The 13,522-nt window shown below is 54.0% G+C and overlaps 1 protein-coding gene across 13 annotated transcripts in view; it reads right to left on the bottom strand.

Annotated features, from left to right (window-relative positions):
- Positions 1-13,522, bottom strand: part of DTX2 (deltex E3 ubiquitin ligase 2) — a 47,726-nt gene that overhangs the window by 13,400 nt on the left and 20,804 nt on the right. For all 13 annotated transcript variants that reach the window (XM_028845639.2, XM_077996498.1, XM_002803234.3 and 10 more), the window contains 2 exons: positions 12,619-13,258; positions 3,446-3,546 (listed from right to left, as the gene is read on the bottom strand). In XM_028845639.2, the coding sequence (XP_028701472.1) occupies positions 3,446-3,546; positions 12,619-13,258 (741 nt within the window). The remainder of the gene's footprint in view (positions 1-3,445; positions 3,547-12,618; positions 13,259-13,522) is intronic.

The raw sequence follows: 13,522 nt of genomic DNA on the forward strand, positions 1-13,522 counted from the left end.
CCGCCACCAGCCCCCAGGAGGCCACATGAGCGACATGCGTGTCCTTTTTAAGGCAGGACCCACTCCCCTGAATTCAAGTCACAAACACACAAGTTTCAACCCAGAAGCCTGGAGAGGAGGAGGGCTAGGGACAGCCCCCCAAACTCCTGACAGCCCCCGAATCACCTGAATAACTCAGAGGGCCACAGCCTTTTTCTCCACCCATCTGGGAGGATTCCCGCTGTCAGAGCCCCGAAGAGTGAAGCCCCCACTCACTGACTCTCACTTCCAATTTGCAGACACCCCTCCTTCTAGCACCCAGGGCCAGGGCTGAGATCCAAGCCTCTCCTCTGTGTGCTCTGACCTCCCAGCCTGGGTTCGAGCCCAGTGCCAGCCCTCACCAGCTGAGCAGTCCTGGGCAGGCTGCTGACACCCACCCCTGCCCCGGGCAGCAGTGTGAGCTGTGGATGGACCACTGTTGTGACCAGAGGAGGGGTGGAGACCCTGGCCCCAGCCTCACAGTCCCTACCCCCACCCGATAAAGGAGGGGCTGGGCTATCCCACAGCCAGGGGAGCTGTCACCTGGAGGCACCATCACCTGGAAGCAGTGCCTCCAGCACCCAGTCCTTCCAAAGCATGACCTCCTGGTTATAAACCTCCTTGCAAAACCCTGTGCACGAAGACTCGTCTCTGCAGCCGGGCATGGTATAATTCCTCAACCCACAAGCACGCCAGGGTGACAGGACACCGCTCTCCAGCTCTGGCTCTGGGGTGCTGGCCAGGCTCCTCTCATTCCCCGCTCCCCTAGACAATGCTCCCCCAACAGGCACCAACACTGGGCCTTGAACTGGGGGAGGCAGCAGGCTACACAGCCTGCAGGCTCTCCTATTTCCTTAGGCCTGAACCAGCTTCCCGAATCTGTTTCCCCACAAGTAAAACGGACGTTAAAATACCTGCTTTGCTACGGGATTGCTCTGAGAGCCACGGGGACAGAGAACAGGATGGACAATTTGGGATGCAGCCTGGATAGAACCTTCAGCCTCAAGAGCAGAGGAAGGGGGCAGGTGGTAACTCCACATCCTGGGCACTCAGATCTGTGTCATGGCCTCAGAGGTCGCTGTCAGGCCTGGCCACGAAGGCTCGCAACAGCCCCAGAGCTGGAAGGAGCTAGGCCGTGAGGAACCATGTGGGGGCCCCGTCTGTTTACCCGTAACTTGTCTCCAATACCACCACGGCCGCCCACGCACACGCGCATACACGGTACACTGACTTCCCCACAGCGCCGCATGGTGACTTCAGTGGGCAGGGACTTTCTGGCCAGTGCGTCTTGCTCATTCCGTCTCCCCTGCCCCACTCCAGCTCCTCTCCCTCCTGCCCCCACCTCTCTGGCTGCTCCTTCATTTTCTCTTCAGGCTTCTCTTCCCAGAGTCCCGCCCGCGGTCTCTAGCGCACACGCTCCAATGAATGGTCAGGGGCACCCCATTCCACCGCAAACTGCTCTTCTGAAGCCCACAGCCAAATCCCACTGCCCCAGAACAGCTCCACTGGCCACTCCACAGCCATCAGTCCCTCCAAACCTCCCCCCAGACTCAGCAGCACCAAACTGTCATAGGCAAGAAGGCCCGGGGCTGTGTCTCAGCTCTGCCAAGGGCTGGCAGAGAATTTTTTAATTCTCCAAGCCTGTTTCCTCTAATGAAAATGGGCACAAAAGCCCCTACCTCAGTGATTTAAGGATGCAATGAATTCACACACACAAAGCCCCAGGCTGCTCCTGAGTCATGACTGGCTGTGCTCCACACACCAAGCCCTAGGCTGCTCCTGAGTCATGACTGGCTGTGCTCCAGCAGGCCTCAGTCTACCCCCAATCCCCCCTCACAACCCTCAGCCTGACGGCTCCTGCCTCTGAATGTTTCAAACCAAACCTCCTCCTCCACTCCACTGCCTTGAAGCTGGTCAGGCCTTGGCTGGTGCCCCCAGGTCTGAGATCAGGCTTTGCACTAGCCGCCCTGCCTCCAGACTTGTCCCCTCTCAGCCACCCTGCACTATGACAGCGACTCACCTAAAACACCAACTCACTGAATTCTGCTACATCACCCTGTGAGCAACGGCGGTGCCATCTACCTCCTGACCTCGCACTTTCCAGAAGTTAGAAAATAACCTCGGCTGGGCGCGGCAGCTCGTGATGGGAATCCCAGTGCTTTGGGAGGCCAAAGCAGGATGATGGCTTGAGCCTGGGAGTTCAAGACCAGCCTGGGCAACATAGTAAAACCCTGTCTCTATAAAAAATTAAAAACTAGCCGGGCATGGTGGCATGTGCCTGTAATCCCAGCTACTCAGGACGATGAGGCAGAAGGATCGCTTCAGCCCAGGGGTTGGAGGCTGCAGTGAGCTATGACTGCACCACTGCAGACCAGCCTGAGGAACACAGCAAGATCCTGTCTTCTTATAACAAGAAAAAAAAAAAAAAAAAAGGCCTGGCGCAGTGGCTCATGCCTGTAATCCCAGCACTTTGGGAGGCCAAGGTGGGTGGATCACTTGAGGTCAGGAGTTCAAGACCAGCCTGGCCAACATGGCGAAACCCCATCTCTACTAAAAATACAAAAATTACCTGGGTGTGGTGGCAGGCATTTGTAATCCCAACTACTCGGGAGGCTGAGGCAGGAAAACTGCTTAAACCTGGGAGGCAGAGGTTGCAGTGAGCTGAGATCCCGCCACTGCACTCCAGCGTGGGTGACAGAGACAGACTCTGTCTCAAAAAAAGAAAAAAGAAAAAAAAAAAAAACCAAAACCCTGCCATGTGTGGAGCTTCTGCAAACCCTGCTAGCCAGGCTGCTGAAAGAGAATGGGTGCGGGGGCCAGTGGTAGGTATTTTTAAGGATCCTTAAGGTGAAAGCATTGCTTGAGCCCAGGAGTTTAAGACTTCAGTGAGCTGGGTTAGCGCCACTGCACTCCCGCCTGTGTGACAGAGCGAGACTCTGTTTCACGAAAAAAACCAAACCAAACCAAACCCAAAACAGTTCCAAGATGTAAGATGTATGGTTAGTACAGCACAAGATCTGGCTGGACCCAAAAGGTGCTTCTTATTCAAGATATAAGGGTAACTACAGCCGAAATAGGTCTATTAATTCCCCAGAGGGCTCCTTTAAGGAAATGTTTAAAGCATTTCAGGACAGGAAAGTGACTATTTAAATATAATGCAATTCAATGCAAAAATGTTAAAGGATATGAAAAGTTCTGCACCCGAGCGCCCACCGTCATCAGGCCCCACATCCCCAGAGAGCCAAAGGAGGTGTGCCTGGGCTCACTCTGGGGGGACACCATCACCAGAAAGAGGCACTGCTCCCCTAGGAAGCCGCTTTGGCTCTCCCTGAGGATCCAGAGGGTGACAAGACCCCACATCACAATTTCTTCCCCACTGAGTCCCGCGGAGCACAGACTGCTCTGCAGCCCGAGGGCAGGCACCTACCTGCGAGCGCCTGCTGGACTCTGCTGGGCTTTGGCATCTGCACGGGCACAGTGGCAGGGATGCTCCCCGGGCTGCAGGACGGACCGCTGGGGAGGGAGGCACTGGGGGAGAAAAGAGCAGAGCTTACGGTGCTGCTGACTTATCAGAAACGAGAGCGAGAGAAACACTGTGTCATCGCCAAGTGGGAGTCACTGAGGTGCCTTCGCGCTTTCACGCTCCTTGGGTGCCTCTGTGTAGCTGCCTTTGGTTTTGTTTTCCTGGGCAATTCAGAGGACTCAGGAGGGGTGTGGTGGCTCACACCTGTAATTCCAGCACTTTGGGAGGATGAGGTGGGAGGATCACTTGAGGCCAGGAGTTTGAGGCCCACCTGAGCAACATAGTGGGACTCCATCTCCACAAAAAATTTAAAAAGTCTGCCAAGAGCGGTGGTGCACACCTGTACTTGGGAGGCTGAAGCAGGAGGACGGCTTGAACCCAGGAGGTTGAGGCTGCAGTGAGCCATGATCACATCACTGCAGTCCAGCCTGGGCGACAGAGTGAGAATCTGTCTCAAAAAAAAAAAAAGGCTCTGAAAACAATCGTTTCATACCTATTGTGAATAAAGAAAATAAAAAGATATTTTACACCCACCAGTGTTAGCAAAATGCAGGCTTTCGGGCCGGGCGCGGTGGCTCAGGCCTGTAATCCCAGCACTTTGGGAGGCTGAAGCAGGTGGATCACAAGGTCAGGAGATTGATACCACCCTAACATGGAGAAACCCCGTCTCTACTAAAAATGCAAACAATTAGCTGGGCATGGTGGCACGCACCTGTAGTCCCAGCTACTCGGTAGGCTGAGGCAGGAGAATCTTTCACTTGAACCCAGGAGGTGGAGGTTGCTGAGATTGTACCACTGCACTCCAGCCTGGGCAACAAAGTGAGACTCCGTCTTAAAAAAAAAAAAAAAAAAGCCAGGCGCAGTGACTCAGCACTTTGGGAGGCCGAGGTGGGTGGATCACAAGGTCAGGAGTTCAAGACCATCTTGGCCAAGATGGTGAAATCCCATCTCTACTAAAACTACAAAAATTAGCCAAGCGTGGTGGCAGGTGCCTGTAATCCCAGCTACTTGGGGGACTAAGGCAGGAGAATCGTTTGAACCTGGGCAGCAGAGGTTTCAATGAGCCAAGATCACACCACTGCACTCCAGCCTGAGCAACAGAGAGAGATCCTGTCTCAAAAACAAACAAAAAATGCAGGTTCTCATAACACCTGTTTAGAGGAGACACCTGGCAGAAACCACTTTAGCAAATGCTCATGACCTTCGTCACCAGTAACAGACAAGTCAGTATCATAAACCCCATGATACAATGCTCTGGGAGGGACACACCATTTTGGGGGGATTTAATGTCAAAAATGCATTATCTAGCCTGGGCAACAATCAAGACCCCATCTCCAAAAAAGAAAAAACTAGCCAGGTGTGGTGGCATGCACCTGTGGCCCCAGCTACTTGAGAGGTTGAGGCGGGAGGATCACTTGAACCTGGGAGTTCAAGGCTGCAGTGAGCTATGATCTCACCACTGTACTCCAGCCCAGGCTGGAGGCTCTGTCAAAAAAGAAATAATGAAGGGCATTATCTTTGTCCAAACATGGGAAAACTTAAGACAAACTCAAATTAAGGGACATTCAATAAAGCACCTCTATGAAAGTAACAAGGTTATGAAGGATAAAGACTGACAAACCGTTTCAGCCCAGAGAAGGACGGAGAGAATAAGAACTGGAAGCGAAGTGGGACCCTGGATTGGATCCTGGGACAGAAAGAGGACAGTAGTGGGAAACTGGTGAAAAATCAAGAAAAAAAAAACTTCAGAGTATTGTACCAGTGGTAATTTTCTTTCTTTTTCGGGGGGGGGGGGGAGGGGGGGAGGCGACAGAGTCTCGCTCTGTTGCCAGGCTGGAGTGCAGTGGTGTGATCTTGGCTCACTGCAACCTCCGCCTCCCAGGTTCAAGCGATTCTCCTGCCTCAGCCTCCCAAGTAGCTGGGACTACAGGCGCATGCCACCATGCCTGGCTAATTTATGTATTTTTAGTAGAGATGGGGTTTCGCCATGTTACCTAGGATGGTCTTGATCTCTTGACCTCGTGATCCACCTGCCTTGGCCTCCCAAAGTGCTGGGATTACCGTCTTGTTCCCTACAATGATTATATTCAGGTCACTCATTTGGTCTTTGTATTTATTTTTTTCGAGGCAGAGTCTCACTCTGTGCCCTGGCTAGATGGAGTGCAATGGCATGATCTTGGCTCGCTGCAACATCTGCCTCACAGGTTCAAGCAATTCTCATGCCTCAGCCTCCCGAGTAGCTGGGATTACAGGTGTGTGCCACCACATCCGGCTAATTTTTGTATATTTAGTAGAGACGGGGGTTTCGTCATGTTGGCCAGGCTGGTCTCAAACTCCTGACCTCAGGTGATCTGCCCACCTCAGCCTCCCAAAGTGCTGGGATTACAGGCATGAGGCACCACACCTGGCCACTCATTTGGTTTTAAGTCATCATATTTCTTTCTTTTTTTTTTTTTTTTTTTAGAGGTAGGGTCATGCCAGCAGAGTGACATGGTGGAAGCATGCTGGGCTCACAGAGTTGGGCTCTTGCTCTGTTGGAGTTCAAGCCCTTAGCTGGAGTGCAGTGGTGCAATCATAGCTCACTGCAGCCTCCACCTCCTAGGCTCAAGTGATCCTCCTGCCTCACCCTCCTGAGTAGCTGGGACTACAGGTGAGCGCCACCACACCTGGCTAGTTTTTAAAATATATATATAAACAGAATCTTGCTATGTTGTCCAGGCTGGTCTGAAACTCCTGGCCTCAAGAGATCCTCCCACCTTGGCCTCCAAAAGCACTGGGATTATGGGCATGAGCCACTGTGCATGGTCTGAGTTTGTTTGTTGACTGTTCTCAAACAGGATTGTCTCTGCGGCTGTGCCACGCAAACAGCAGCTTCTTGCTCTCCTCGCCTACTCCCAATCCAAAGGCAAGGCTGGCAGTGGATCTGGGGGCCCTGATAATGCCAAGAAGGGCAGGGAGTCTGGACACCTGGGTCAAGGTCCTGGCTCTACTGACACTCACCTTTTCATTCATTTGGAGCAAACCCCTCCCCTTCCTCAGTCGGTTTCAACTCTTCCCCACCCGTTTTTTTTTTCCTCAGAGTCTTGCTGTGTCACCCAGGCTGGAGTGCAGTGGCGTGATCTTGGCTCACTGCAACCTCTCTGCCTCCCAGGCTCAAGCAATTCTCCTGCCTCAGCCTCCCGAGTAGCTGGGATTACAGGAGCCCACCACCATGCCCGGCTAATTTTTGTATTTTTAGTAGAGACAGGGTTTAACCATATTGGCCAGGCTAGTCTTGAATTACTGAACTCAAGTGATCCACCCACCTCGGCCTCCCAAAGCGTTGGGATTACAGGTGTGAGCCACCTGCCCAGCCCTCTTGTCCTTTTTTTTTTTTTTTTTTTTAAAGGAAAGTGGATCATCTCTGATGGTCTCTACAACTCTAAGGTTCTGTAAGTGAAGGCATTCAGGACCCTCTAGGGCAGCACTGAGCTCAAGCCCTTAGTTGGAACCCAGAAAGCTGAAGTTTGGCACTGTAAGTCTACAAAACAAATGGGCTATGCAGCAGGCTAGGCATCACTGGCCCAGAGGGGCTCTAAGCCCATGGTGCTCCTCCCCCTACCACCCCCACCAGAGATGGGGTCCCTGACTGCTCCACCCCACAGAAAAATCCCAGTAAGTGAGGTCTTCCTTCACCAGGGAGAGGCACATATCTGAATGAGAAGGCTTGCTTCTGTTCTAACAAGAACGAACAAGAAGTCCTTGCTTCCAAGGACTACAGCAGAAAGCAGAAGCACAGTGAGGCTTCCAATGGGCGCTCACCCTGTGACTGGAGAGCAGGAAACCAGGAGTGTGTTCTGCAGAAAGCTCTAAAAATATCACCACTTCCCCCATATAATCACAGTTCCCCCCGGTGTGTGTCCCTGCTGTGACCTCTAGGAACTGAACCATACAAGGATACAGAGGTTCCCAAGATGGGGGCCCCCAGGGGTGGATGGAACCTCAGAGGTTATCAATCGCCCTCATCATCCTCAGAGGGCTCGGACCTGCAGAACGTTCCCAGATGGGGGCACCAACTGCCCCCCGAAGTGTCCTTCTCTGAGAAGTCCCTACAGTCATGACCTCAGGCACCCTCCTCCTCTCCCTGACTCCTGGTCCGCCTATCAGGCCCTCCCTGGCTTTCCTGTCTGTGACCATCTCCAGAAGATCCCAGACAGCGTGGGAAACGTGAGACATGAGGACTCAGTTTTCTATGCAGGGCGAGGGGCAAAACCAGGAGGCCGGAGAGGAAGGAGATCCAAAGCCCCTCTCCAAGGCCACACCCTCTGGGATTGGGGCTGGCAGCCAGTCCCATGAGCTGCAGAGGCTGGAGACGATGCTAGAAGCGTATGCTCCCGCTCAAAGCCGTGTGCGCTGGGCATGGCAAGTCCCCTTCCCAAGCCTCAATTCCTCTACCTATGAGGATGATTCCCAAAGGCCGCCAGGGCAGTGAGGAGACTCAGGACAAATATCCGTGGGGACCAGGTCTTGCAGGAGCAGAGGGAGGTGAAGCCAGGCCCTAAGGTCCACCAGGTACTTTCCTGTAGGGCCCTAGCTACATCCTGAAAACCACAGCAACAATAGAACAGAAGGCAACCTCAGAAACTGACCAGTCCAACCCTCTCTCAGCTCAAAAGAAGAAGAGGCAGGGCACGGTGGCTCACACTTGTAATCCCAGTGCTTTGGGAGGCCAAGAGTTTGGGACCAGCCTGGGCAATATAGTGAGACCCGTCTCTACAAAAAATTTTAAAAATTAGCTGGACACAGTGGCACAAGCCTGTAGTCCTGGCCACTCAGGAGGCTGAGGCAGGAGGATCCCTTGAGCCCAGGAGCTTGAGGCTGCAGTGAGCCATGGTCACACCACTTTACTCTAGCCTGGGTAACAGAGTGAGACCCTGTCTCTTAAAAAAACCAAAACAAAACAAAAAGCAAAGAAAAAGAAAAGAAAGAAGAAAAAAATAGAGAAGAGACCCAGGGCCTACCATAAGTCAGCAGCAAGGCCCCATCTGGGCCCCATGACTCCAATCCCACAAGCCAAAAGACAGGCGGCCGCAGGAGGAAGAGGAAGTGAGTTCTTTCAGAGGCAAGGGCAGGGGCAGCAGCAGCCGCCCACCACAGCAGCAAGCCACCAAGAGCTGAGCGGGCGCAGTTTTGTAGGGCCACTGAGCCATTTGGCACAGAGCAAAACACCCACAGGCTTCACCTTGCTGAGCTGTGACAGACTGCTGGTCATAACCACCACCCCAAGCCATCCAAGTGCTATGCAGTGCCACACGCTCTCCGTTAAGGGAGACAAGAGCGTGCATGACACATTTAGGAAAGATTTCCATCCAATATCATTGAAACACAAGTTCTGATGCTTAAAGGAATCAACTTCAGCTACCAGGAAATCTACTGCCACCCAGCAGCTCAGCCCCAGATGACACGCTTTCTTGTATCACGGCCTATTCCCAGGGGGCACGTGGAAGCTGTGCACATGAGTTCCAGGAAATTTTTCGATTTCATGCGCTCACATGGTATTTCTAGTGGCTGCCAGTAAAAAGTCGGTTCTCGGGCCTCCCCAGCCCATGGCGCTGGCTCTAGATGGGCCCCGCCTGCCCTGCCTGCCCCCCTCACATCCAAGGTAACTTTCACCTGCTGCTGTTGACAAGCACTTGGCTGTGAGAAGCTCGCCACCTGCTAGGTTAAGAGGTCAGGTATTTACTAAGCCCCATCTGGCTCTATACCCGTCAGAGGAGGGTTAACTGCAGGGGGCCTCACTACAAATCAGGCAGGTGAAAAGCCTGTTTTTCAGCGCGGGGATAGGCCCGTGCAGGTGAATTACACCTCTCCAGCTCCAAGAAAACCAAAGGAATCAGGATGCACCTACACCTACCCCAGGAGACAGGCCCCTTTGAGGCTGGTTCTACTAACAGAGCCTGCTGGCCTGGTTCCCTCCTGACTTAAATGTGGGGCAAGACACAGCAAGCCCAGCCCAGCACCAAGGGAAGACGGACTGGCCCAGCCACCTTCTTTTCTGTAACTTGCCTGGCCCACACCAGTGGGACCCACATCAGCACTTCTGCAGGCCCTCAGGCTAGGGATGGGGACCCCAGAGAAATATTGGGGGAAACGCAAATGGTTTAGTAGAGACCAGTGGGGCCCAATACCAGGAGAAAGGAACAAAGCCACATTAAGAGAATCCCGCTCTAGCACTATCCAGAAATTTGCCTCAAAATAATTCCTAAGAACTTAAGAAGCTCCAGGAGGCTGGGTGAAACAGAGCTGACAGAAGTCCCAGTGCCTCTAAGAACCCTCCTGGGCCTGTAGATAGAGTACACTGTTCTCTGAAACAGGCTGACCCAGATATTCAGGGCGGGAAGTTGAGGCAGCACCTCCCTGAGCCCGGCTTGCCTATGTCTGTGTCCTCAAGAGAACCCCAATAACACCTTCCTGTACTCGCAACTCCCAGAAAGATCTCAGATGCACGTGCCCCAACTCCTGGCAGAAGATGCCCATAAGAACTCTAACTCACCCAAGGCCCATCACTCTCCTGTCTACTGGCCTCCTCCTAGCTCATCCCTCAAGAGGCCTTTTGGGCCAGGTGTGATGGCTCATGCCTATAATCTCAGCACGTTGGAAGGCTGAGGCAAGAGGATTGCTTGAGGCCAGGAATTCAAGACTAGCCTGGACAACATGGCAAGACCATGCCAATACATAAAACTGAAAAATTAGCCGGGTGTGGTGGTATACACCTGTGGTCCCAGCTACTCAGGAGGCTGAGGCAGGAGGATCACTTGAGCACAGCAGTTCGAGCCTGCAGTGAACCATGACTGTACCACTGTACTCTAGCCTGGGTGACACAGCAAAACCCTGTCTCTAAAAATAGTAACAAAATAAAATTAAAATGTATTAAAAGAGCCCCCTGCCTTCCCGGGAGCATCAAGAACTCCCCATGTGCCCCAGATAGCGCACTCTTGGGGCCTGGGCTGAATCCCAGCTCTGGCACTTGCTGGCTGTGTCGCCAACCTCATGGGCCTGGACGTGCTCCCCTGTAAGTGAAGAACACTGCTCAGCCTGAGAGCGTCGTGGCATGAGTGAAGTCACTCATGCAGCCTGCTCAGGAGGGCCTGGCACATGACACGAACCAATAAGTGGGAGGCGCTGTCACTGTGTCTTACACAAGCTGACAGGGTCCTCAGAAACACAGTCTGAAAAAATACTAGAGGTCCGAGAAGTCGCCAAGGAGGTCTCGACCACCCTGAGAAGTTTCAGCCCTTGACGTGGGTGCGGTAGGCAGGGGTGGGCCAGTGAGCAGGGAGGCAGCAGGATGCTGACCAGGGCCAGTGCGGCCCACACACTCCCTCACCACCCACACCAGCACACTCTCAGAAAGCCCCGTCCCAGCTACCACTCCGAATTCTCAAAATGTGCTCCAAGCCCAACACTCTCAATAATGAATGACAAAGCCCCAAGTCAGCCAGAGCGTCAGAGGGCTACGGCCAGCCCAGAGCATTCACCTTGGCCAAATCCAGGGAAATCCAGGGGGGTTCCTCATTTTATCTTTTTTTTTGAGATGGAGTTTTTTTTTTTTTTTGAGACGGAGTCTCGCTCTGTCGCCCAGGCTGGAGTGCAGTGGCCGGATCTCAGCTCACTGCAAGCTCCACCTCCCGGGTTCACGCCATTCTCCTGCCTCAGCCTCCCGAGTAGCTGGGACTACAGGCGCCTGCCACCTCGCCCAGCTAGTTTTTTGTATTTTTTAGTAGAGACGGGGTTTCACCGTGTTAGCCAGGATGGTCTCGATCTCCTGACCTCGTGATCCACCCGTCTCGGCCTCCCAAAGTGCTGGGATTACAGGCTTGAGCCACCACGCCCGGCCGAGATGGAGTTTCACTCTTTGTCACCCAGGCTGGAGTGCAGTGGCATGGTCTTGGCTCACTGCAACATCCACCTCCTGGGTTCAAGGGATTCTCTTGCCTCGGCCTTACAAATAGCTGGAATTACAGGTGCTGACCACCATGCCTGGCTAATTTTTGTATTTTTAGCAGAGATGGGTTTCACCATATTGGCCAGGCTGGTCTCAAACTCCTGACCTCAGATGATACATCCACCTTGGCCTCCCAAAGTGCTGGGATTACACACATGAGCCACTGGGCCCAGCTTTAAGACAGGGTCTCGCTCTGTCGCCTAGGGGCTGGAGTGCAGTGGCACGATCACAGCTCACTGCTGCCTCGACCTCCTGGGCTCAAGCGATCCTCCTGCCTCAGTCTCCTGAGTAGCTGGGATCACAGGTGTGCACCACTATGCCTGGCTAATTAAAAATTTTTTGTGTGTGTGGAGATGAGGTCTCACTATGTTGCTCAGGCTGGTTTCTGACTCCTGGGCTCAAATGATCTTCCTGCCTTGGCCTCCCAAAGTGCTGGGATTAAAGGTGTCAGCCTCTGTGCTTGGCCAATCTCCTCACTTTAAATGCCACCTGCTCTGGTCTGCACTGGGCCCGTGGTATCCTTATCTCTCTCTCAAGGAGCTGAGTGCTTTACCAGGCACTCTGGGCTGGGCTGCATCAGCAGGGGGCCGGGTCACCCATGCCACCTGCAGCCACTGCCACATGCTCCACATTCTGTCCTCCCTCACACCGTGCTGACAGCCCCCCACACTAGACTGGGTCGCAGGGGTAAGGGCTGATGCTCTGGTCTCTGGGTCTTCACGACCTGGCACATGGCAGGAGTCAGTGTACAGGCAGTGACCCGATGTTCTCGGGCACAATGCTCGCCATGAAGCCCACAAGCAGAGGCCACAGGCCTCTAACTCTGCTCTCCGTGGAGGGTCCCAGCATCGTGACTGAAAGGACTGTAGATTCTAACCCATGTGGTGACCACCAGGACTCGGGTACAAGGGGTCAGGTAGGCTCTGGACGGCCATGGCACCTCAGCACTCACATGGCACATGCAAATGAGATGCCATGGCAGGGACCACCCAGGGGGCAGGAGCCGCATCTGCAGGAATTGGGGTGAGTCTTCCCAGCCAAGTAAGAGCGGAAACACAGGGCGGACAAAACGAGTGGCTGTTGCCCACGATACCTGACTGCACCAGAAGTGGAGGATCCTGGGGGCAGGTGCTGCAGTCCCAGGTGGGAGAGGCTGGAGCGGTAGAGGGGCTGGCTCCCCAGGGAGGGAGGAGCCGCGCCCCAGGGGTTGGTGGTGTTCAGCCTGGGCGCAGACCGAGCCCCGGAGAGTGAGGGTTTGCTGTACGGTGCAAAGGCCTGGTGGGTCCCAAACACAAAAGCGGTCCTGTGCGGGGGGTGCTGGGGGGCGGGGTACGCAGGGAGGTTGGTCATGGAGTGGCGGTAGCGGCCTGACACGGGGCCAGTTCCGCTGCCGCTGAGGCACTGGTGGCAAGAGCAGGCAACGCCCGTGTGGCCCGGCGGAGCGATGATGGTGGTCACCGGGTAAGGCGGCCCTGCTTGGCGCCGCACACTGCGGCAGAAGCTGGAAGTCTTGTTGGTCTGCGTTTGGGTGGCATAGTTGACAGTGTAGTTGTACCCCAGCGGGGCCAAGTCCACGAGCTGGTTGCCCCTGGCCACCTGCTGCTCCAGATAGTCACAGACGCTGGCTTCGTAGGCGGTCCAGGAGCCATCGTCGCTCAGCCACTCCCAGACGACACCTCGGCCAGGGGCTGAGTGCTGGGGGAACAGGTGTCTCCGCACAGCCCTCATGGTGCCTGTTTCCAAAGAAAAACAAAAGGTTAGTCTGCTAGCATCCCCAAAATACAGGGAACGTTCAAATTCTTTTTTCAACAGCCCAAATAAATAGGAACACAGTAGGTACACAGTCATGCTGCTATTTGTTTATTTATTTTTAGAGACAGGGTCCCCTTTGTCGCCCAGGCTGCAGTGCCATGATGTGATCATAGTTCTCTGCCACCCTGACCTCCTGGGCTCAAGCGATCCTCCTGCCTTAGCCTCCTGAAGAGCTGGGACTACAG

The sequence above is a fragment of the Macaca mulatta genome, chromosome 3 (genome assembly GCF_049350105.2).
Source record: "Macaca mulatta isolate MMU2019108-1 chromosome 3, T2T-MMU8v2.0, whole genome shotgun sequence".
NCBI classification, from domain to species: Eukaryota; Metazoa; Chordata; class Mammalia; order Primates; family Cercopithecidae; genus Macaca; species Macaca mulatta.